The sequence below is a fragment of the Tripterygium wilfordii genome, chromosome 19 (assembly GCF_013401445.1).
Source record: "Tripterygium wilfordii isolate XIE 37 chromosome 19, ASM1340144v1, whole genome shotgun sequence".
In the NCBI taxonomy this organism is placed as follows: domain Eukaryota; kingdom Viridiplantae; phylum Streptophyta; class Magnoliopsida; order Celastrales; family Celastraceae; genus Tripterygium; species Tripterygium wilfordii.
The window spans coordinates 3,168,687-3,194,147 of NC_052250.1; the positions used below are offsets into that span (position 1 = coordinate 3,168,687).

The window sequence follows — 25,461 nt, forward strand, 5'->3', positions numbered from 1 at the left end:
CAATTTTGGTTGGTTTAAATTTTTCAGTTTTTTCTGGACAAAAAATTAACTGATCATTTGGTAGGTTATTATCGGTTTGATCAGTTTTTTTGATCGGTCTTCACTAACATATATTTGATAATAATTGACCAGTTGATTGGTTCGACGGTCGGTTCAGCTTGATACAATTTTTTAAGGCAGCCCTACTACTTGGACAACCTAGAGTACGATCAAATTTGCACTATGATGATGAAGTGAAGAATAGATCAAAAACAATAAGAGAAAGGGAGAAGTGTGGACAAATTGAGGTGTTTACATTTTTTTTGTGACGGGAAACAACTCAATCCATCATATTCTTCGGACAGTTGAATGAGTGTAAATCTCATGCCACCAAATCAGCTTGGACTACACCAACAACAAGTAAGACTGGGCCAAAACTCATACAGGAGAAATAAGACTCTTGATTCCTCCACGGAAGTGAGCAGGTCGAATAAACTCATTCACTTATTTTTCATGATAAAATAACGCCGAAGTCTAAGAAGAATCTAGTAGAAGAAAATCAAAATCTGTCTCTGCAGTCACTCACTCATTTTCTTTTCATGTCCACTACTTCAAACATGAATTCCATTTTAAAATATTAAACCCTTTAAATCCCTCAAAACCCAGGAGTAAATGTTGAAAGATCTGATGAGTGAATCCCTCAAACACAAATTTCTTGAAAATATTCTATATCTAATGATCTCTAGAGGGTAAAAAGTGAACAACCAAAGTAGAAGAGAAAAAGAGGTGCTTACTTTGCGAAAGGATCTTGTTGCTCAAAGGAGCAGTGAGAATGATAAGGAAAAAATTATTGATCCGAATCACTCATGAGCTATATCAGCAACTTACGTCAAGATTTGTGAAGATCTGAAGCTCCAGGCCTGGAGGACTTCCGTCAAGATTTGTGAAGATCTCGAGCTCCAAATCGGAGGATTTTTAGGTCGCAGATTTCCAGAGTCGTGTGGAGCAACTTATAGGACGAGAAGGGGAATGGAAAATGACATCCAATCTTTTAAAAAATGGATTTTCCCACACTGGAAAATACAAAATATTTTCCCAAATACTATGTCACTAATCACTAGGGTCACCTAGCATGAATGGAAGGACACATTACTATGTCAAAAGGAATTTCCCAACACAAGTTTAAAATCAATTTTCTATAACAAGAAATGCAGGCTAATCACCTGTTGTTGTATGCAGAAACATGCTTCCGAAAGGAAATGGCCTTTTCACCTCTAGATAATTGGTACACATGCCTGATACTGTGTTTAAAAAAAAAGAAAGAAACGACCTGACTGAATATGTAATGTGTCATCTTCATGACAACATAAATATACATTCTGCAAAATTTTACGGCCATCCATCTACAAGTATGTTGACGAGCAAGGTCGTTCCGTTGGGTTGATTGTGAAGGCTTTAACCATAGTAATGAGGCTTATATGACTTTCAGCCAAAATGAAAACCAGATGACTCGAAAGAATGGCTTGAAAGATTGGGCAGCTTGAGGGTTGCAATAACACCAGCTGCAAACGCACTGAAGGAAGCCAAAACGAAGGCAGGTATATTTCCTCCTCCAAATAAAGCATCCCATGGACCCGCCCCAAGGGACACAATCATCTAAAAAGTAAAAATACACAAGGCATCAGCTTAATGTGACTTAATGACGATAAACATAAACAATCACTTCAACAGTGCTGTTAAAGACTGCCTTCAACCAAAGCAGCAGGAAGTTAAAAACATTGGAAATCTATAACGCAAGGAACAATGACCAAACAAGAAAAATACTTTGCATACCTGTGGAATAACAATCGCAAGATTCAGAACACCAATAGCCAATCCTGCATAGCAATGCAACAAATTTTTTCAAAATTATGTTTTTTTATTTAGAAACCGTGCATAGTAAAAAATACATGTTGGATATATAAATGACACAGACCTTGGCCACCACCTGAGTCAGCAGTCAATTCTGCTGTGACAGAAAAGGGGACACTATAAGTAATCTGCAAGACAAACAAACAATTCATGATTGTGTAACCATAAGGTGGAAGCAAATGTATTCAGATGATCAGAGCCAAAATGTATGATACATACAGCAAGAGGAAAGCCAAGAAGAGCGAAAACAACCAAGGAAGCAATCTTGATTGCTTGATTCCCTTCAATTACATGTTCAATCTTCTCAGAATAATCATTGATAGAAATCAAACTAATGATTGCGGTTCCTGCCATACAAGCAAAAACTACAAAATTGCTAATCGCCCATACGAGCCTTGAACCAATCCGTCGACACATGGGCTCAATGAAAAAAGAGCTTATGCCAAGAACAACCTACAAAATAGAGAGACTAAATTAATGAAGTAATATCAACAATTTGAATCAAGAATGTCAAAATTTTAGAGGGGAAAAAAAACACACACACACAACTGATTCTAAATTTTTAACGAGTTCTTACTGAATTCAACAGCAAACCAAATGCACCTTCTCTAACTCCCTGATTGTACAAATCTTCTTCATAGCTATTCCCCTTTGGATCCCCATGATAAACTTCTCTACCCATCCAATCAGTATCGAAGAGAAAGAAGGGGAACCAGGACAACTGCCAGCGAGAACATTGTTAAAATTGAAGATTTAGTTAGACTAATAAAGAAAAAAAAAGGATCACTGCTGCATTCAAAAAAGAGAAAATCAGCTACACAAGAATATGTCAATAAATGCTGTATCCTGTCAATCAACAAATGAACAAAGGCATATTGAGGGTATCAGTTGAAGGAGAAATTGTGATGGATGATCCCAGAAGCGCTTACCCAAGTAAGAGCCATAACTATGAGCACCGAGTGCATTGCAGGTGGTAAGTGTCTTAAACTTGTCAACAAATTGACCAATACAGCTCCAGGACCATCGTTGAAACCTTCATTTTTGCTGGGCTCAGTTTTTGGATTTATCTGCTTTGAATTAACATCCTGTTCATCGCCATCATCAATATTGTTTCCATTCATGTTGGCAACAACTTGACCGTCCTGCTTTAATGTTGAGAGCTCAAGTCCATTTTGTTTTGGACCGTCCAATAAAGGAGCAGAATCCAATAGACGGTTAGGCTGTTTTAGAGTTAGTGGAACCTCCTCAGCGAAATATATAGTCACAAGTGTGCAGAGTGTTAGGAATGCCTGGACACATAAACAAAAGAATTTTCAGACTCAGTGAATCACACGAATTGTTGAGACCAAAAGGAAACTGGGTAACTACAGAAACCACAAGAATTTAAGCTTTGAACAATCAAAATCAAGACGAAAAAAATCATGTGGTAAAAAGATGTTGAAGATTAGTTACAAAAGCTTCTAGAGTACATTTATGAACCACATCAACCAGAGGACACATAACAATTAGCAAACATTATGGATAAATAATAAAAATACAGAAAGTAACAATGATGCAGGGTTACAAGGCAACTTTATCCAAATCCTAAGCATATGTGATCACACAGGAAAATTGGATTTCCATGTCTGAGCAATAAGTAGCCATAAATTTTATATATTGAGCACCCTAACAGTCCCATAAAATTATAAGTGCATCAAGTGACCAGTATCAAGGCTCAAGCCGTGCAATTAATAGTTTCAATAAAATAAAACAGAGCTATGTCAGAGACTCGTAGAAGAAAAGCTAACCACTGCAAGAAGAAAGGCTGCTTTAAGATTTCCACAAGCTTCACAGCATGCTCTGCTCTTCAGGAAAGGAAACCACCTGCTCAGATATTAATGACTAGCTAAGAAACCACCCAAAACTTGCATATGTATAATGAAATTTCAATAAAATAAACTACATCAAAGCAACTGCTATGGAAGATGCTAACTTTCTTTATGTTTAGATGGCTTGATATCAATTGAATAGGCATGACTAAGCAGAGTTGAAACACATAAACACCATGATGCCTCCCAAGTATAGACTACAGAGAGACCATGTCACAGAAAGCCACAAGGGAAAAAACTCACCTGTGCCAATTTCCACTGGCACCAGCAGAAAATCCAAGGATGTTTCCAACAGCCATCCATGAGCAAAAAACAGCATTTGCAGAATTCCGTTGATCTGGGCCTGAGAAATCATCAAGTTTTGCATTGACATGAATGCAGTATTAAAATGCAGCCAACAGAAAGCATAAATATTTAGATTTCACAACCAGGTGACCTTGATGAGAACATCAATGTACAAACTCGAATATATGAAAGAGAGTTGCAATAAAAAAATTCACCTGATAGATCAGCCAGAAGAGCACGAGCTGGTCCCTACAGACAAAATGTGGTGCATTGTTTACTTAAAACTTTTTTATGGAGGTTATATCAATCAATTCCACGTATCAACAAATAAATAGACCATGCTGAGATTATTAAACAAGTTCACCTGCACTGTATTGTTTGCAAGATCCAGCATCCAAAACCCTATAACAAAGACAAATGCAGCCCTTGTTCGGGTACCTTTGAATTTGCTGCAGTTACAAAGACAAATTGGTTAGCCTTGTACCTGTACAATGAAATCAAGACAACTTTAGATAGGGCAACATGAAACCTGCAATGCTCTTTTGTATCCCCTATTATATATCCAATGTCTGCAGAAAATCCGATAATTATCACCTAAATTACAGCAATTAGTTCAGCTGTCATATGCAAGCAATACAGCTACAATTCAACAGATAAGTACAATAATAAGTAATGCTTACAGCCATTGAGATCATTAGAGATCCTGCAAGAATAAATGGCCGCCTCCTTCCATATTTAGAAGTGCATTTGTCACTCCAGATACCAACACAAGGTTGGACCTAAATACAGTGAGTAGCATTTTGTGGTCAGAATAATAAAGAAAAAGCACATGATGTTTGAAGACTACCAAGCAAACAATAAAGATTTAGAATTTTAAAGCAAAAATGTTCAACAAACGAAGAAGTTAGATCTTAGTCTACTTAACGGGAAAAAAAAAAGATTTTTTAAAAGCACCAAGGAGGAGCACAAAGAAGACTTAGAAAGAAGTTGGATCTTACAAACCAATGAGAAAATAACCAGAAAAATAGTGGACCAAAAACAAGCTGTCCAAAACTCACCTCCTCAGGCATGCAAGGTGCGAGTCCCAAGAACCATGAACATAAGAGGAAATGCACTTGTGTGCAGGTGTTCATAGCTATAAGTGTCAACACTAATGAACTCAGAAATAAAGTAAAAGTCTTAAGACAATGACCCTAAGTTGTTCAACAGCAAACAATGTAAAATCCCAAATATTTTTTCTGCATTCAAATCATTCCATATTACTTGTACCACTCTTTTTCAACCTACCTCTTCATTTACCTACATTATACTATTTCTATGTTACCACTGTCACATTTCCTCACCAAGGCAGCTGTGTCCCTGCATTGTATGCAAGCAAACTTCAAATTATTTTTCTAATTTCATCCTCACTTGGAACTATTTCAAACTTTAATTAAGCATATTCATTTAGTATCTCATGGTTTCTGGTGTCGCACAAATCTAGCTCGATATTCTCATTTTCACTATATTCTTCTTTTAAACGTTTAACCTCTCATGAAAGTACAAAATATCAACCATAACGCACGAATATGTGTATGATCCTTTAGCTTTGAGGGTGGGATATTCCTGGTTGCATAAAAATTTAAAAGTGATTCATAACCAACTGTGATTCTGAGAGGCGCATCCTCTTCAATCTCATTGTAAATTTGAATCATTGAACCTCTTAGGTACCTTTGTGTCTTTATCTAACAAAATCATCACATCTCTCTTAATTTTGCTAAATTCATGGATCCCGCCTAGTTAACAGGTAAATAACTCCAGTGCACAAGACAAGTATGATGTACGCAGACCTTACTCCCATATAATATGTGGAGACATTGTTTTCAGAAATTAAAACCTTTGGCCTCTAGGTTGCACCCCTGCAACTCTAGCACTCAGCCCACCCACTTTAAAAAAAAAAAAAAAAAAAAAAACTAACTTCATATAGCACATATTATGTGAAAGGCAATAATTTACGGATTAGATATTTTATGAAATATTTCAAACCGGAAGAAATTATCTCATTAGTAAGGCATTTTTTGGTCAAGCCCAATTCATTATGAAGACTCAATATTATTATTTACAGCACCAATTCAACTTCAGTCATAAAATATAACAGATGCATATGTAACATGACAACAGAGTCATATACATCTTCCCTTTACCAATGCACTCACAAAGGCACATGTTTCAAACTGAAACACCAAAGAAATATTTGGAATTGCAGGAAAAGAGTTAACATGGCTCACCCCAACTACTTTGGCATGCAGGCAATGAGTCAAGGGTCGAAAAATTGTCACAAAGCATATACCTACGGAAAAAAAGATGAATATGGAAAATTGCAACTTGCCTTTCAAGAAAACACTTCTATGCATATTTCTGTGGCAGAGCTACAACTTCTACTGGTCGGTTTTTTATAAAATTTTTCAGCTGATTATAAGTAGTAATATTATGTCAGGTTGCAAGTAACCAAGTTGCAAACTAAAATTGATTGAAAGATTTTAGCTGTCTTCATCAGGAAAGCTGTGCTTAACCACTGCAATCTTGTCTGTGAATCAGCCAGAAAGAAATAAAATCTCAGGGGCAATAACCTACCACAAGGCCTGTAATAGGACCACAAAGCCAAATAAATGAAGAAAACGCATGCCCTATCCCAAGTGTCTGCACAAATAAATCAAAGAAGAGTTTAGTTAGCAAAGCTCAACAACAATCAAAATATTAGAACTGATCAAGGTTGGAAGATATGTGGGAGCACAAATGAGAAAAGGCAAAACATTTCCAATATTGCATGTTATTTGCAAAAGAGTGAAAGACATAGTACTAGTGGATGAGACTGTATCAGTTGGTTTGAAAAAGGAACCAAGGAGACAAGCTTCTGAATCCAAAGGTCTTAAAATAAGTAGGTCTAAGAAAAAAAAAATGAAGCATAAATTCAGTAAATCTAGGAGAGGAGATGGAAAAGCAATTAAAATAATCAGGTAAGAGTTACTTAAAGTGAGAATTTTAATTATCCTCAATAAGTCAATATGTAGTTCAGAATGATGGAGGGATCTAGGAGGATGTAGCAAATAGGACTAAAACTGCTTTGATGAAGTGGTTTTATGCAACCAATGAATACTTACGAAGTTAAAATTGCAAAATCTGTACAGGTTGAGTGTTGGGCTAAAAAAATAAAATGCGCTCGAAGAATGAGAGTAGCAAAGCGAGTTGTGCTAGCTTCGCTTTGTGCACTGACACGAGAAAGGATAACATAAAAAAACCGAGACTATTCAATCAAAGACAAAATTCGTGAAATTCTGCTATGATAGTTTGGATAAGTACAATTATAAATGATGGAAAAATGATTAAAGACACCTACAACTACTCCCTCAAATACATAAATACTACGTATCCAACTTCCTTCCCAGTGGTAGTCATTGTACATTACATCATATATGTCACCACACCAAACAACAAAAGGCAGAAAAGAGACAAACCAGATCATCCCAATACGTATCCAAGAATATACAATCGCACTCTGTTGTAAGAATCAAACAATACCTGAATGTAAGGAGTTAGAAGAGATAACTGCAAGGCCCAACCGAATTGAACCCCGGCGGCTACCATACAACTTAGAATGAGAGTCATCATACTACATGGCTTAGATCGGATGGGAATCGGGGAAGAGGAGTCAGACGCGCCACCACCAACCCTGTAAGACGACGAAGACGGTGAAGAAGAAGGAGAATTAAGCTCAACCCGATGGGCAGGCTCGTCGACACCAACCATTTCCACCTCCACATCTTTCTTCAAGTTCCTGTACGGGACCCTGATCGAGACGGAATCACTCTTACCCGCCATGACTCGGTTTGTCAAGATCAAATCTTTGACGCATTAACCCCTCGTAACAGTCCCTGGTGGAAGTAGGGATCGACGCGGATCTGAATTTAGGGTTAGAGAAACAGAAATGACAGAGATTACGATTTTTGACGACAAACTTCGGTCGATCATACAGAGATTATGAATTGGAATTTTGTGTTGTTTTCATGCTTGAACAAAATGTAAACGTCACTCAATGGCGAAAATGGACTTAGCCATTAGGAGGATCAGGACCGTCGGCGCTGCCATTTGCCAGTCAGAGTGAACGGATGAATTATCGTTTAGATGTTTTTCGCATCACATTGAGTTACATCTCTTTGAATTTCAAAGTCAAATATAAATCAGTTGGACTTTTTTTTTTGTAAGATAGGGGAATTAGATAAAAAGACAAAATACAATATTTGTATTTAAAAAACGAAAGCACTACATATTCATAATTTACATGTTCATAATTTACATATTCATAATTATCCATAATCCAAGTGGCATGAGAAAAAGTGTGAGAAACCATTTAATACAAAATGATGTCTCACATTTTCCTCATACCACCTAGATTATGAATAATTACGGACACCAAAATTATGGACACATCATTTTGGTTTCAAAAATGATAAATTGAAAAAAAAAATGACAAAACACACTTATCCTCTTTCTTGTGATTGTGATCTGGGCCTTTTCTTCTTCCTTCGCTTGTGATAGAGACAGATCTCCAAACACAGAGTTTTGATATAGAGAGAAATAGAGAGCGAAAATGAAAAGTCGTTGATCTATTTTTAATATTTGATATTATATATGTTTTATATTTGAAAAGGTGCATCACATTTCCTCCATTTTTGTATTTTATTTTTCTCTTTGTTCTGGTTATGACGGCTCTGTTTGTATGTTATCTATTTTGGATCTATAGAAATTTTATTTGTTTCCTTCACCCCAACCCGCTCAGATTTTTCCTGATCCTAGGCTTGTGCGGGATGGAGATGGGGCAAAAAGTCTCAACCCGCATGCGGGGCGGGGTGAGGATGGGTCTGCCTCCCAACACGACCCGCAACCCGCCCCGCACCCCGCCCCACTATACATATATATATATATAGAAAATAATTATATGTGTATATATATACACACGCCACATGCGTAAGATAAGTTTTTATTTTTAGATCTCATTATAAATAGTAATGGTTATTGTAATATAATATATTTAGTTATTGTGTTTCTTCAAACAAAAAGGATTAAGTAGCTTAGTTGGTATGAGTACTAGTCATATTTGTGAGAGTTCTCAAGATTCATAGGTAGAGATTTCTGTGTGGAGGGGTCCGTGGCGACCCATGGGTTATAACTGGGCAGGGACGGCGATTAAATATTGTCCCGATTTGAGGGGTGGGACGGCCATGATCTGCCCCCGCCCAGCATGTCGGGGCAATATTTAAAAATCAATCTCATTTGCCTAAAAATTTATAAAGAACATAAATTATAAACAATCTACAATTTAAAAAAAAATAGTGTTAACCTTTCATAATGAAATATTATCTATTCACGAATATAACAAAAAATCGTAAAAAAAAAAAGATGGCAGCATTACATGTCTTCCTATTATGGTTTCCTAACATCTCACAAGTACATCAAACAATTTCCCTTCTCCATTGTAAAAATAAGATATCAACAAGAAAACAGATAATGTATATTAGAAATAGATAACAAATAACAAACACATAACATTTCATCTGGTCAACATAGATAACATCTTAGCAGATCTTATGGCATAGTGCATTGCTGTTGGCGGCCATCGATCAAGGCCGCCGACCCACCAAAATGAAGTGCTAGAGCACCACGACCAACCCCCAGTCATCATTCATCACTGTCAACTGCTGATTCTATCAAAATTTGACCTTGAAGCTTCAATCAACTATGAATTTTTTTTTTCTAATCCTTTCGCTTGAGACGCTTCGCCACGACGCACCACCACATGAGTGTATCACATATCTAGCCACCATTGACTGGCCCAAATAGTCGTCGAAGGAGAAAGTTTCAATTTGGATTTCAAATGGTGGAGATAAGAAAATTAAGGTATTTCTATGAATAAAATAAAATAAATGTTTATAATTTTTTATCATTTATAAAATATTGTTTTTAAATTTTATCGACTTTTATGGAATAAATTTATTTGAATTTTCTTATTAGAACAAAACTTTTCATTAAGTTATAAATATTTTTAAAAAATAGGTTGCCTGGCTCGTTTGGGCCGCACCAGGCATAACAAATATACCAGAGAGCTTTAGTCACACCCCAAATTTTATTAAAGACAACTCTTATTAAAGGTCGTCCCTGAAAATTTCAAATTTTTATAAAGACACCAAAATACACAAAATCTCATACATTTTATAAATACACTCCCTAGTGAAAAAAAATCAGGGGATAGAGCTCCTTTCCTCCTCCACTACCTTCTCCATTTCATTTCTCCATACCCATTTTCAAATTTTCCATCCCCTTCTCTGTTAAACATGGAAATGCCTCTCTTTTCTCCCCGGCCTCAAAGCTCCAAAAGGATCAACCACAAACATGAAAAGGCAATATAATGCCCGAAAAGGGAATGTAAAAAAATTGATCAATAAACAAATTCATTTGGAAAGCTATTGCCTTGATTACGCAACCCAGCAAGGCAGCAACAATCACAAGAAAACTTGACGAGGACGACTAACGGGGTTGCACCACCGAACCTACAGAGTCACCAAATTATTCTCATTTTCCTTCAGTTGACCATGCAATTTATACCTTCTCGCTTTCGAGTCAAGGACTTGAGTAACACCGGAGTAGACAAAAGAGGAATCCGCAAAATTCGAGTCCCCAAATTCTTCTCCAGAAAATTCGATGCGTCGATGGAGATCTACCAAGCTTTACGGCCGAGAGCTATGCCTGCTCCTCTGGTCTTCCCGACGTCTGTATTGGCACCTCCGGACCCGACGCAACCAATCTCGTAGAGTCATATCATACCTGCCCTTGCGATGCTCTGTCGGATCACGTAGATCTGAGAGGTTTGACCGCCTCCGTTGACACGGATCCGCATGTCTACTCCTGCAAATCGATGTCGTCCCAGTAGCAAAATCGACTCATAGGCCTTGAAGCAGAGGATCTTCGACTCCACCAGCTCGATCGGCCATCCATTGATCTCGAAGACGTGAACAATGATTGAAAGAAGTGCAGATCTCACTCACTCTGCTTGGTTCGTGGAAGACGTTGAGTGGATGGGGTGTTAAGAGGTGAGCTCTAAAAAAAGACATAGTCAATTTGAAGTCAACGGAAGTCGGGGTACGAACGGTAAAAACTGGGGTGTGACTAAATTTTTTCAAATATACCTTCGCACGCGGCTCATCTGGGCCCGAAAACCAGGCCCAGCCCGTGAAGAGCTGTTTGGCCGGGCCTAGTGCGGCAGGTTCACCTCGGTCGAAAAATCCGATCCGGTTAGACCTGACCCGGTAATATGTTCTGCAAAATTAGGAATTTTACACGGCAATTGCGGCTGAAATGGAGAGTGCAAGCTCAAAGCTTAAGATTGCGATCATTCACCCCGATCTTGGAATAGGTATTGTTGCATTATTTTGGATTCAATAACACAAAGATGAGTGATTTGTTTTGTGTAGGAAGTATTGGTTTGTCTTTTTAAATTTCTGCATCTGATGCTGAGTCAAGAACCCTACTTCATTGTTGATGAATTACCCTTTTGTTTCAACAATTGTGGGAGAGGTTTTAGTAAAAAGAGTGAGAGCAACTCAAGAAATTGAATTATGAATCCATAGGCTTTGCAATTATCTTTTTTGTGAAGTTATGAAGTTAATGGTTATGTATCTTGTGTTTTGTATACATCAAGCACGATCAGAAGCTTTTTCTGTGTATATATATTATGTTAATGATATATCACCACAACATTGTTTTGAGCTGTAGGTGGGGCAGAGAGATTAGTCGTTGATGCAGCTGTTGAACTTGCATCTCATGGGCACAGTGTTCATATTTTTACAGCTCATTACGATAAAACCCGATGTTTTGAAGAAACGCTTTCTGGTAAATGGTCATGTTTCTTTTTGATTTTGTAGTTCTCCTACATTTAGTTTTATCATTTTATTATTAGTTGCAAATATTTTTATATCTCGTGACTAAATAAAAAAGGTAAACAACACCCATGAACAAGACTTCCGTGGTGGGCAGGGTCGGGGAGAGGTAAGATGTACTCATACCTTACCCTCACTTAATCTTGTAATCAAAATTAAAATGGTCCAAGGGTATTGGACCTCATAGATAATTTGTTAGTGAAACCGGAGAATACAATCTGTAATCATTTAGCTAAAAGTTGATTATTCTCCTTGCCAGCCAAATAGGCAATCACTCACTATGCATCGGTCTAGTTTCACGGATTCAATATAGGAGCTCACAGCTCACCATCTAAGCTTTTTAAGGACCCATGAGTATACTTTATTGAAATGAAAGACGACATATATTTTTCCCATCCACTTGGTTGTTTACCAAACCAACTGGTTTTCTTGGAAATATACTTGAATGCAAATATCATGCATTCATCTAGTAGTTTGATTGTATACATTATAGCATAATTCATTTGTTATGCCTTCTTCTTATTAAGTTCTCTTAACAACCTTCAAATTTCCGCCACTGCTTTCACCTTTCTTATACAGATTAAATCGGGTTCTTAGAAGTGAAATTTTTTCTCATCTATGGTTAGTTGCAATTTACTGTGCAGGTATCTTTCCAGTGACAGTTTATGGTGCTTTCCTTCCTCGGCATATATTCTATCGTCTTCATGCTCTATGTGCATATCTAAGATGCATCTTTGTTGCTCTCTGTTTGTTGTTTATGTGGCCATCATTCGATGCTATACTAGCAGATCAGGTCTCTGTTGTAATCCCACTTTTGAAACTTAAAAAGTCATCAAAGGTATTAATAGCATGATAAATAGACTGTTTATTGGAGGTTGTAGCTACATGGCTATTTTATGGTTTAACATACTCATATCCAGGTAGTGTTTTACTGCCATTTTCCGGATCTGCTGCTTGCAAAACATACAACACTTCTCAGGAGGTTTTACAGGAAGCCCATTGACTTCATTGAAGAATTAACGACTGGTCTGCTTCTCATATTGTGGTTATACTATGCATTTAAATTATCTTTTAAGGCCAAATATTTTTCATTCGCAGTGTAAACTTAATGGTCTTTTCTCAAATTGTTCCTGGGGGCTGCAGGAATGGCAGATATGATACTTGTTAATAGCAAATTTACTGCATCGACATTTGCAAATACGTTCAAACATCTTCATGCACGGGGGGTTCGACCAGCTGTTCTCTATCCTGCTGTCAATGTGGATCAGTTTGGTGAATCACATTCTTACAAGTAAGAAACAAGTTTGTATATCTCTGACATCTTCTAGTTCTAGGCATGCTCTTAAAAGGCCACACAAAACATTTGTTAACTGTCTTTTTTTGGGTTGGAGCTCAGAGTTTGACTTTTAACCGCTTCGTGCAGGTTGAATTTTCTCTCTATCAACCGCTTTGAAAGGAAAAAGAACATAGATTTGGCAGTTTCAGCATTTGCTGCTCTTCAGAATCTAGGGACAGATGTCCCTCAAAGGCAGAACTTGGCTGACACTACCTTGACAATTGCAGGCAATCCCAGCAAATCTCTGCATAAGTACTACATTTGACAAATGCTTAGTTGCTTACACTAACTTTGAGGTTTTTTTATAGAAGAAATTAATTTTCATGTGATGAGAGGAAATTCACCTCGTTTGCTGGGTAACTGGACCCATTTTATATGCATTCTATATCATGCTTTCACTATATGCTACATGACTCTGGATTTACTAGTTTGAGTGGCAAAGTATCTTGGCTTCCATTCAAAAAGAGAGTGATTTTATGGTGCTATTGTTTCAGGTGGTTATGACAAGCGTTTAAAAGAAAATGTTGAGTACTTAGAGGAGCTCAAGAGCTTAGCAGAAAGGGAAGGTGTATCTCATCGAATTAAATTCATTACATCCTGCTCAACTGCTGAAAGAAATGCTCTCCTCTCCCAGTGTTTATGCGTACTTTATACACCAAAGGTCTTGTACCATCTAAAATTCTGATAGAAGTAATCAGATTTGGAAATGTGAAAGTGAAGTTTTTCCACAAATTTGTTGATTTATGTAGGATGAGCACTTTGGTATTGTTCCTCTGGAGGCTATGGCAGCTTATAAACCTGTTATTGCATGCAACAGTGGAGGCCCTGTTGAAACAGTTAAGGATGGAGTCACAGGATTTTTGTGTGAACCTACACCCCTTGAGTTCTCTTTAGCTATGGCTAAACTCCTTCAGGATCCTGAAACGGCAAGAAAAATGGGTGGATTTGCCCGGCAGCATGTCATAGAGTCATTCTCCACAAAGACATTCGGGGTGCATTTGAATCAGTTTCTCACTAATATTGCGAGGAGTAAGCAGGACTGAGATGGGTGAAGACAGTGAAGCAAGTGGCAGAACAAGGCTGGATGGTCTTACCAGAGATAATATGAAGAGACAATTGCCGGTTAGGGTGGGTTAACTTGATCAGTTGAGGTTAGTTCAGAGGCTGTAGTTCTAATGTATGATTAATGAGTGGGCTTAATCTACTAGGTACTAGTTCGGGCACTATTGAGAGAGGTGTGATAGCAGTAGCAGGCTATGTTTGTTATTATATTTGACCTTCCAGTAGTTGAAATAATTATACTTGAACTCCAAAATGAAAAATAAAAAGTTATTTGCTACATTATGTTTATATTTTGATCCTTGATGCTGAGCAGTTTGGATTTGTTAAATGCTTAGGCAGCCTTTTAGGTAAAACTACTCTGATTTTACGGATTTATTTTGTACATTTTGGGTTCCATTGTTTAGGCGGCCTTTTATGTAAATTTACTTATTCGATATGTCTTGTTCTTCATGCCCCATGTGGTTGTTTGAAAACTTCTTATCTTTCTTTCATGATTCTCTAATGTCCATAGTTTTGATATATGGAATTGATCTACTGGTGGAGAAATTATCATGCTAAAGTTCCTCTTTTCAGAAGTTGAAAATCTGGATGAGTTTGGTAGTGCCATGTGTATTGAGGTCATTTATATACGTATATGGCTGATCTGAGGTCATGAGTCTGTTGTTTTAGGATACTTACATTGGTGGTAACTTGGCATTCAATGACTAGGATGGGGACAATCTGATAGATTTCATCCCACTCACAGCTCATTTTCTATTTTTAGTGTAGTCATACGGACACATTTTTCTATAAGTAGATAGCTTGCCTTCATTGCTTCACTATCAGGAAATATGGCTACTCAGGAGAAGGTGGAAACTTTAGCTAAGGCAGTAGAAGACATGAAAGTTGTTGGAGATAAGTACCGTACATCCTGGATGAAGAAGCAAAGAACACTCAATAGAGTCATGGCGGCCCTCCTATTTTTGATGCTGTAAACAAGCTCTTTGAAGGTCGTACTAAGGTTGTGAAGTCGCTCTCTCTCCTTCTGTGTTTGTGTGCTTTATTCTTTTTATAACATATATTGTAACCTGCAGGAATGGCCAAAAGGGTCACTAGAAGAAACCGTTCAAAATGCTGTGAAATCATGGGAGATGGAACTCTCTCACAAGACCTGCTTACAATACTTCAAAACCATAAACCCAGAAAAATTCAAGCTCATGGTTTAACAGGTACGACTTCAAATGAACAAACTCCATTTTTCTTTTTTGTATTTCTGAAAACATTAATGTTTCATGTTTTCGCAACACAAAGGCCGAGAGGGCTTATCAGGGGATGAAACTCGTTGACTAGGGAGCTACAATGCCTTGTTGAAGAATTCATCGCCAGACAAGTTCAAATTCTACAAACCAGATGAAGAGACTTTTGAATCATCACACGATGCTTTTCAATCCGCTTTTCCTCGTGGTTTTGCATGGGAAGTGATTAGTGTGTATTCCGGACTGTCTGTCGTTGTTGCATATAAGTTTAGGCACTGGGGCTACTTTGAAGGTTCTTTCAAAGGACATGCCCTTACTGGAGACATGGTTGAGTTCTATGGAGTTGGAATCATGAAGGTTAGTTTATTTGGTGCTAAAAAGGACTCCAAGTGAAGTACCAAAATAAGGTCTTAAAACTTTTCTGTTACCATTCATTGTTCCTTTTGACAGGTTGATGAATCTATGAGGGCTGAGGATGTAGAAATTTACTACGATCCAGGTTAGTTATTTGGAGGCCTGCTGAAGGGACCAACTGTGTCTGATTCTCCTGTGATAGAACAAAATTCTCTGGATACCTGAACATCTTGTCATTAAGCAGAAGTAGATGTATGTCTGGCTTTCTTATTAATCCTTGAAGTAGCTTTTGCTATACCATATGAATTTTGAGAGATTGGATTCTATGTTACATGCCCAGCTGGGACCTAATATAAGGTATAAAACCGAGCATGGGACAACTGAATACGTTTGAGGAGCTAGTCTGGCGTTTGCTAACACAGGTTTAGGGCTTTTTGATGAAGTGGTTGGGATAGATACCTAACATTTTTATCAATAATAAACTTGTTTTACTTGGACTTCCTTTGTTTATTTTACCTCCTTTATGTTTAAAAACATTTATGCTATGCTTGGCGGGGAACTTCGTTGGGTATTGAGAGGAAGAGAAGCAGGGCCGACTCTGGCCATTTTGGTGCCCAAAACTGCACAGTATAGTGGTTAAATATAAATTATATAAATATACTAATGAATAAATATAATTTAATGAATATGTTATATAAATATATTAATGAATAAATATAATTTAATATATATAGTTATAAATGGATAAATATAAATTATTATAAGAATTAATAATTCATTAGTGCTATTAATTTAATACAATATTTATTAAAAATTAAATATAATGATAGTACATTTTGTAGTTTATTAAGGATTTGATTTAATTTATATAAATATTATTTAAATCTTTAAAGCGGGTGGGTTTTTAAATAAAAAAATAAATAATTTTAATTTTAAGCAATGCTATATACCCTCAATTTATGACCCTCCATACTATGTGACGTGTGATTGTCATTGATTGAAAGTTACACATGTAAATCTTATTTACCATTCAACACTCTACATATATTGAGGGTAAATTAAGGGTCTCGAGCATTTTTTCATATATTGTTTGAGTGCTATGCAACCACCCAAAGATGGACATGGTGATTTATCAGATATTTGGAGAGAGTAGGACGATCCAAGCAATCAGGGTTTACACGAATTACCGAAAGACAACATTAGAGATAGGTGTTTATATCAACAGTCTAGTCGATGGACATTTTTCCAAAATGATGCAATCAACCGATAGCCGATTTCATACGGTACATTGACCAAGAATTTCTTGTACACCTACTTTATCATGATTTAATTTAATTTCTCCTCCTTATGCTTTGCAAATTATAATATGTCATCAATTCACTTTTCTTACCATTAAAAAAAAAAATCTTAAATACAGAATCTATGCTTATGGATCAAACGGATGATGTACTGATGATCTCAGTGAAAATGAAAGGAAAAAAAAATGATTTTGACCGTTGGATCCTATATTCAATTATTGAATCTCTTAAAAAAAGATAACACGTTACACATTTTGTATTTAACTATTTAGAACCACCGTGGTTTTTTTTCATTATTAGTTTTCATGAATTTTCTTTAATGATTTTATTTTTTATCCAATAAAAATATATCATTACATTCAAAATCATTCACATTTATCATCTATTATTTTTTTAAATTTTTTTAGAAACTTATTAATATCACAAAAGTAAAAAAAGAGGAGGACTCTTATTATTTTACAATTGCGAAACAACTTAAATTATTCTATCTCGTAAAACCTTTGACATTGTCCTCCTCTGGGCCAACTCATCAATATCAATCAATTCATACTATAACATAGCATGAGAGCTTAGAAAGTGTACGTAATGTGAGTTTTATATGAGAGTACATAAACATGAACACTCTCTACATATTTGACATGTGTCATATGTTGTTTTAAATAATAGAAATTTGATTCTTAATTATATATTCATGTATCATAACTATAGAACCAAATCCATTGACCAAATTTATATATCATAAAATTAAGGGGAAATTAGGGGAAAGGATAATATGTTAGCTATATATTCAAGGAAGGATAAGGTGGGAAAAACATTAGAAAAAAGTACATTTGTATTGTGTTGACAAAAATAACCCTAAAGATATCTCTAAAATCCATCTATAGTCACACGCGTGATGTCATTCTTCTTCCTCCTTTCTTTTTTTTTCCTCTCCCTCTTCTTCTCTCTTCTTCTTCCTTCATGTCAACCACCGGAAATAGACCATCCGATCACCGTTTTAGACAAACAAACTACCCCGAAATAAAGCTGTAGGTAAGCTCGATCAAAGTCCAATCATCACTGGCCATTGATTATCACTTGATTCGCCAGAAAGGCTTTTTTAAATCACTGTCACCATTTGAAAAAGATCTAGATTCGGTCAATACGGCCAAGTCCGATGACCATCAACACCACCAATCAACTCCATGGACCAAAACGCATCACCTTTGAGGTTTATTGTTTTTTCGAACTCTTTTTTTTTTCTTTTGAAATTGGATCTGAATCTGCAGATAATATATCTGTTTTAGATATGTTCTTATATGTTATCTATTTTGAAACTTCAAACAAATTACATTTCTTTAAAGACATATAACATTTCATTAAAGACAGATAACATTTCAATAAGACAATAACATTATGACAGATATCAACTTAATCGAAATAGATAACATATCACCTGCAATTTGTAACAGGAATCAGAACAAAAAAAAAAGAAAAATCAATACAGAAAATTTTGAAAATAATGATTGATGACAGATCGAAGGAAAACTACAAGTTCCGTAGTGAGTATGATCATATCTAGAAATTCAAATACCGAGAATATCCAAAATCAACAGGATCGCAAGATAAATCATTATAGACATTCAAAATTGATGAAAGATTCATATTAGAAAATCATTATAGAAATTCAAAATTGATGAAAAATATTTCCTACAACTATAATCGTGAAAGAGGAGCTTTCGTAAATGAGAGAGGAATTTATGTAAACTTTATGATTAATTTTTAAAATTTAAAATGAGGTTATTTTAGTCATTTAAAAAAATAGGATAAAAGTTTGTCCTTTTTGGAATATTAATTTAAAGTATATGGACTTTATGAAATAATATTTTTAAGAATGTCTTTATCGGAACAAAACTCTCTCATGAAGGAATTATATTTAATTTTCCCTAAAATTTAATGTTTCACATTAATCAAGATGAATATTAAATACATTCACCTTAGAACAAGACAACTGTACACATTTACGACTTTTTGATGGATTGAGTCACTTAATAAACTATATATAGCTAGGGCTCTTGATCTCTCTTTCCATTCAAACAAATTTGAAAGCAACTCACAATAAATATTAAAGTGAGTAAGAGGAGAAAAGATCAAGTAATTTCTGCATATTTGAAACTTGATTAGGAGAATAAAGGCACAAAGAAGCATATCAAGATTAAGTCTTTCTTGTGAAAAATACTATAGAATATGTATAATGTGGTAATACTATACAATACAATTACATGTCACTCTAATTGTGCGTTTGGTACGAGGGTAATGGGGTGTAATAGTTACAAGGGTAATTAAATTTTAAGTTTATTTGTGTTTGTTGTGTCAGTATAATTTTTACTCCTGTAATAAATTTTAGTAATTGAGCTTATTTTTTACACATAAAGTTTACTAGTGGGGGGACCTGGGTAATAAAAAGTAATGAGAAGTTTTACTCCAACTTATTACCCCTTTAAATAAAAAATTCTAAAAGTCCATAAGTTTTATATACACATATATATTATATATTATATATATGTATATATATACATATATATATATATACACAGACACGCACACACATATACACACACACATATATATACACACACACACTCACATATGCACTGTCTGTGTGTATATACACACACACATATACACATACACACACATATGCACTGTCTGTATATATATATATATATATATATATATATATACACATATGCACACATACATATATATATACATATGCACTATCTGTGTATATATATACATATATATATGTATGTATATATATATATACACACATATATATATACACACACATATAAATATATACATATGCACTGTATGTGTATATATATACATATATATATATAATACACATACATATATACATATACACAGACAGTGCATTTGTGTGTGTATTATATGTAATGCCCTGCTCTGCGTCATATGAGGCGAGGTGTGGGGGTTACTATTCTGGATGAAATACCACATCGGCCAGGGACGAGTCTTGGGTGCAGAATATAACACGTTGCAGACCTTAAACTATTGTCCAATCTTTTCTGGTATGGGCCAGGAGAGGTTGGGAACTGCCAGGCTGGGCTTGGTATGGGCCAAGTTCAGTGGTTGGTGGGGAGATTGGGTTTTAGTGGGTCGGGCTGTTACAGTTGGTATCGGAGCCGACCTGGTGGGTATGTGGGTTTCGTCCCTCACGTCTAACCGGGGCGCGGTGCCCGTGTCTGGCGTGACCCACGGGGACGTGGGCTCCTAAGGGGGGTGGACTGTAATGCCCTGCTCTGCGTCATATGAGGCGAGGTGTGGGGGTTACTATTCTGGATGAAATACCACATCGGCCAGGGACGAGTCTTGGGTGCAGAATATAACACGCTGCAGACCTTAAACTATTGTCCAATCTTTTCTGGTATGGGCCGGAAGGGATTGGGAACTGCCAGGTTGGGCTTGGTATGGGCCAAGTTCGATGGTTGGTGGGGAGATTGGGCTATAGTGGGTCGGGCCGTTACAGTTGGCCAAATAGTACTGGTCAAAGTCAACGTATAAATAGTAACCGGGTCCAAATAGTATCGAACCGGGTCAAATAGTACCCGACCGGGTCAAATAGTACCCAGCCGAGTCAACTCGCCGGTCAACCGAGTCAACTCGCCGGTCAACTGAGTCAACTCGGCCTGACTCGGTCAACTCGCCGGAAACCCATTTAACCCCATCGCCGGTGATCCGACCACCCAAACCTGCCAAATCTTATATCAAATTAAAGAACTCGATGAGATGAACTCATAGGTACCTGAAACAAACCAAACCGTTGCCGGAATCGGCCGGATCGACCAAAAGAAATCCGAGGAAATCGAAACTTCAAACTCCGATATCTCCCTAACCACAACTCCGATCGACGTGATTCAAGTTGGGTTAGATTCGTCTCGTCAATACGCTTCTTTTGACACCAGTGGTGTCGCTCACCGTCGTCGAACTCAGAAAATGAATAGTAACAAAGATGTACGGAAGAGAGAAAAGGAAGAAGAGAAGAAAATGCGTAAGAATTTTTTTATTTTTTATTTTTTTGATTTTAAGTTTTCTTTTATAACAATTTTGAACGCACATACAGATATATATATATATATACACAATATATTGCACCCATATATACACACACTATGTATATATAAATCAAGACTCAAATAGCAAGCCAACAAAGCTCATGCTAAGGACCCCATCACCTGATATTAGAATAACAAACAATTCAACCAAGAACATAAATACCACATCGGCCAAGGAAGGTCCCTGGGTGCAGAATATAATACGCTGCAGACCTTAAACTATTGTCCAATCTTTTCTGGTATGGGCCGGAAGGGATTGGGAACTGCCAGGTTGGGCTTGGTATGGGCCAAGTTCGATGGTTGGTGGGGAGATTGGGCTATAGTGGGTCGGGCCGTTACAGTTGGTATCGGAGCTGTAGGTTTAGAAACTTACAGTGGTTAGGTTACCTAGGTTATTTTGTTGGCTACACATCATGCGCTTCCCGGCTGACTTGGTGAGTTTTTACATTTTGGTGTTTCCTGCTTTAGATTTATGTATACGTGTGTTATATTTTCCAGATATGGTTGACACATGTAGTACTCGGGTGTGAGGGTATGGACGGGGGTAGAGGAGAACATGAGGCGAATGAGCCTCAGGGAGTAGATGAGTGGGTATGCCTGAGGTGGCTCCATTAGAGTGTGGACGAGGACGGAGAGGTAGGGGTGCGAGACGCGGTAGGGGCGGAAGACGTGGGAGAGGTGGGGGCAGGCGGCGAGTGTCTATAGACCAGTAGATGATATTAGAGAGGATCAGGAGGGATATTTAGCACCACAGGGGGTAGAGGCTGTCGTTACTACTTTACGACAGGAGGTTCGGGATGTTACTGAGTTGGTACGAGCTCTTGGGCACACTGTTATAGGACTTGTGACACAGATGACTGCTCCAGTCCCAGTTGCATTACAGGCTCCTGTTGAGGTTCCAGCACAGGTTCTAGCTTTGGGTGAGTTACAGGAGGGTGTAGGACAGATTGTGGAGGCACAGGTAGCTCCTTTGGTGATTGATACGTCGATCAAGGAGCTAGCAGAGTTACGAAAGACAAATCCTCCGGTATATAGGGGAGTGATAGATCCAGTGGCAGCAGAGGAGTGGGTTCGCCAGTTGCGCAGGAAGATGACTTCCTTACGGATTCCTGAGGAGAGGAGGGCTTTATTAGCTGCTGAGTTTCTGGAGGGGGAGGCTTTTACATGGTGGGAGGTGATGACAGTTAGTCGGGGCAGAGAGGGCATGCCCTGGGCAGAGTTTGAGACTGCTTTTCTGGCACAGTATGTACCACAGACAGTGCGTGTTGCTAAAGCTAAAGAGTTTCTTGAGTTGATTCAGTCTCCGGACATGACAGTGACACAGTATCAGGCTCGTTTTGAGGAGTTAGGGCGATATGGGGAGGAGTATATTTGTACAGAGGAAAAGAAGATATTGAGATTTAGGAGAGGGTTGTCACCAAAGATTTCACCTCATTTGGCGGCTCAGACTATCACCACCTATCATAAGTGTATTGATAAGGCACTTGGAGTGGAGATGACTTTAGTGGAGATTAAGGATTACTGGGAGATTCATAAAAGGAAGCTTGAGAGTTCTACATCTGCTACTGGCGAGAGTAGTCAGCACAGACAGAGGACTGATACTCGGGGCAGCAGCAGAGTCAGGGACAGGGTTCTCAGAGTTGGAGGCAGGGTTACCAAGGAACCAGGCAAGAACAGCAGGGTTCTTGACAGGTTCAGCAGAGGCGAAGATTGGATCAGCATGGTCAGGCTCCGAGACGGGATCAGCAGCTCCAGCATTGTTATGCTTGTGGTCAGGTGGGCCATATGATTCGGGATTGTCCTAATCTGTTATGTTTCCAGTGTGGATTGCCAGGACATATGAGGAGAGATTGTCCACAGGGTAGAGGATTTGCACCGCTAGTACCTGGAGGTCAGAGAGCTCCAGCTCCAGCACCAATTCCGATACAGAGGGGTCCTGCAGGACGGGGTAGGCCACTAGTTCAGCAGCAGGTTCCGAGAGGTGGAGTGTATGCACTTAGGCCTGATGTGGTTCCAGCAGAGCGAAATCGCTTGGGAGGTAGGTTTCTCTTATTCAGTTCTTGGGCACGTGTTTTGTTTGACACTGATGCTACTCATTCATTTATTTCTGCATCATTTGCTGAGACATTGGGTTTGGAGATTATGGGAGTGGCGAGGAGATTTATAGTTGATTCACCACTAGGACCAGGTACCGTGATTAGTGCTGTCTGTAGGGACTGTGTATTTAGTTTCTCAGACCATGAGTTTAGAGCGGATCTGTTTGTGATGCCATTTACTGATTTTGATGTTATTCTTGGATTGGATTGGTTGACTGAGTATGAGGCGATTATAGAGTGTGCTGAGAGGAGGATTACACTGACCACACCTACGGGGAGGGTTAGATTTCGTGGAACGAGATTTCTTCCGTGTCCACATTTTCTAGATAATCTTCAGTACACCGATTGTGTTATAGCGGGTTTGATTACTTCAGCGTCTAGGGGAGATTCTTCGAACCCTATACTGGTTGTGGAGCATTATATGGATGTTTTTCCCGATGATTTACCGGGATTGCCACCGCAGAGGGAGATTGAGTTTGTGATTGAGTTGTACCCGGGTACAGATTCGATTTCTATACCACCGTATAGGATGGCACCAGCAGAGCTGAAGGAGTTGAACACTCAGTTGACAGATTTACAAAAGTTGGGATTTATCAGACCGAGCACTTCACCTTGGGGAGCACCTGTTTTGTTTGTGAAAAAGAAGGATGGTACGATGCATATGTGTGTGGACTACCGGCAGCTGAACAGGGTGACAGTAAAGAACAAATATCCATTGCCGAGGATTAATGATTTGTTTGATCAGTTGAGAGGTAGTCATTATTACTCCAAGATTGATCTCAGATCGGGGTACCATCAGTTGAAGATTAGAGAGGAGGATATTCCAAAGAAAGCATTTCGCACACGGTTTGGCCATTATGAGTACTTGGTTATGCCAATTGGGTTAACCAATGCACCTGCAGCGTTTATGGATTTGATGCACAGGGTGTTTAGACCATATCTGGATCAGTTTGTGATTGTGTTCATTGATGATATATTGGTTTATTCAGCCACTGAGGAGGACCACATTAGACACTTGAAGATTGTGTTGCAGACGCTCAGAGAGCATAGATTGTATGCCAAGCTGAGTAAATGTGAATTTTGGATGACTCAGGTGAGATTTTTAGGGCATGTGATTTCTCAGGAGGGTATAGCGGTGGATCCAGCGAAAGTAGAGGCAGTGGTGGCATGGAGGAGACCGAAACATGTAGGAGAGATTCGCAGTTTCCTGGGATTAGCAGGTTACTATCGACGTTTTATTGAGGGATTCTCGCGGATTGCAGCACCGATGACACAGTTGACTCGGAAGGATACTCCATTTGCGTGGACAGATGTGTGTGAGCAGGCATTCCAGGAGTTGAAGACTCGACTCACTTCACCTCCAGTGTTGGTGATACCCGACAGGGGTATTGGTTATCAGGTATATTGTGATGCTTCAGGAGTTGGTTTGGGTTGTGTGTTGATGCAGCAGGAGAGAGTGGTTGAGTATGCTTCACGTTTGTTGAAGCCGCACGAGAGGAATTATCCCGTGCATGATTTGGAGTTGGCTGCGGTAGTGTTCGCACTGAAGCAGTGGAGATATTATCTTTATGGAGAGAGGTTTGAGGTATTTTCGGATCATAGGAGTCTCCGGTACTTGTTTACACAGAGAGATTTAAACCAAAGACAGCGTAGATGGATGGAGTATCTTGAGGACTTTGATTTTACTTTACAGTATCATCCGGGCAAGGCCAATGTGGTGGCTGATGCCTTGAGTAGGAGATTGATTGCAGCTCGATTGGCTATTCAGGAGTTTGGGTTAGTGGATACACTTAGTCAGTATCGACTAGATGTGGATGAGCGTAGAGATGTACTGAGTTTACGGAGTTTGATTGCTCGTCCAACCCTAGTACAAAGGGTGTTGGATGCACAGTTGGGGGATGCATTATTTGATGACATTGAGGATATGGAGGGATGGGTTAGAGGCA

General features: G+C 38.1%; 2 protein-coding genes and 1 pseudogene across 3 annotated transcripts; 2 read left to right on the forward strand and 1 right to left on the reverse strand.

The window, feature by feature from the left end:
- Positions 1–1,136: 1,136 nt before the first annotated feature.
- On the reverse strand, positions 1,137–7,901 carry LOC119985896 (sucrose transport protein SUC3-like). Its single transcript, XM_038830353.1, has 14 exons — positions 7,602–7,901; positions 6,657–6,722; positions 4,724–4,822; positions 4,573–4,637; positions 4,408–4,492; positions 4,259–4,292; positions 4,002–4,101; positions 3,678–3,753; positions 2,820–3,179; positions 2,468–2,611; positions 2,110–2,343; positions 1,955–2,018; positions 1,813–1,856; positions 1,137–1,635 (listed from the first exon to the last, which is right to left on the reverse strand). Exons 1-14 carry the CDS (start codon positions 7,899–7,901, stop codon positions 1,465–1,467), a joined length of 1,842 nt encoding a protein of 613 aa, XP_038686281.1. The 3' UTR covers positions 1,137–1,464.
- Positions 7,902–11,356: 3,455 nt separating this feature from the next.
- On the forward strand, positions 11,357–15,619 carry LOC119985079 (alpha-1,3/1,6-mannosyltransferase ALG2-like). 2 transcript variants are annotated; one of them, XR_005465042.1, is made up of 10 exons: positions 11,357–11,490; positions 11,850–11,966; positions 12,658–12,851; positions 12,934–13,039; positions 13,157–13,304; positions 13,437–13,576; positions 13,844–14,010; positions 14,099–14,500; positions 15,254–15,411; positions 15,485–15,619. XR_005465042.1 is itself a non-coding variant. In XM_038829250.1 (8 exons), the coding sequence occupies exons 1-8, from the start codon at positions 11,433–11,435 to the stop codon at positions 14,390–14,392; spliced, it is 1,224 nt and encodes a 407-aa protein (XP_038685178.1). In that variant the 5' UTR covers positions 11,357–11,432; the 3' UTR covers positions 14,393–14,688. The 2 variants fall into 2 exon arrangements, 1 of the variants encoding a protein (XP_038685178.1); XM_038829250.1 differs by lacking the exons at positions 15,254–15,411; positions 15,485–15,619 and having other exon boundaries at positions 14,099–14,688.
- LOC119985472 lies at positions 14,394–16,225 on the forward strand (annotated as a pseudogene).
- Positions 16,226–25,461: the final 9,236 nt, after the last annotated feature.

Coding starts and splice junctions, on each gene's coding strand:
- LOC119985896 (XM_038830353.1), bottom strand. CDS start 7,901: ATGGCGGGTAAGAGTGATTCCGTCTCGATCAGGGTCCCGTACAGGAAC. Junction 4,102..4,258: donor TCTTCTGGCTGATCTATCAG/GTGAATTTTTTT, acceptor ATGATTTCTCAG/GCCCAGATCAACGGAATTCT. Junction 2,019..2,109: donor TTCTTGGCTTTCCTCTTGCT/GTATGTATCATA, acceptor TTTGTCTTGCAG/ATTACTTATAGTGTCCCCTT.
- LOC119985079 (XM_038829250.1), top strand. CDS start 11,433: ATGGAGAGTGCAAGCTCAAAGCTTAAGATTGCGATCATTCACCCCGAT. Junction 11,967..12,657: donor TTTTGAAGAAACGCTTTCTG/GTAAATGGTCAT, acceptor TTTACTGTGCAG/GTATCTTTCCAGTGACAGTT. Junction 13,305..13,436: donor GGTGAATCACATTCTTACAA/GTAAGAAACAAG, acceptor CGCTTCGTGCAG/GTTGAATTTTCTCTCTATCA.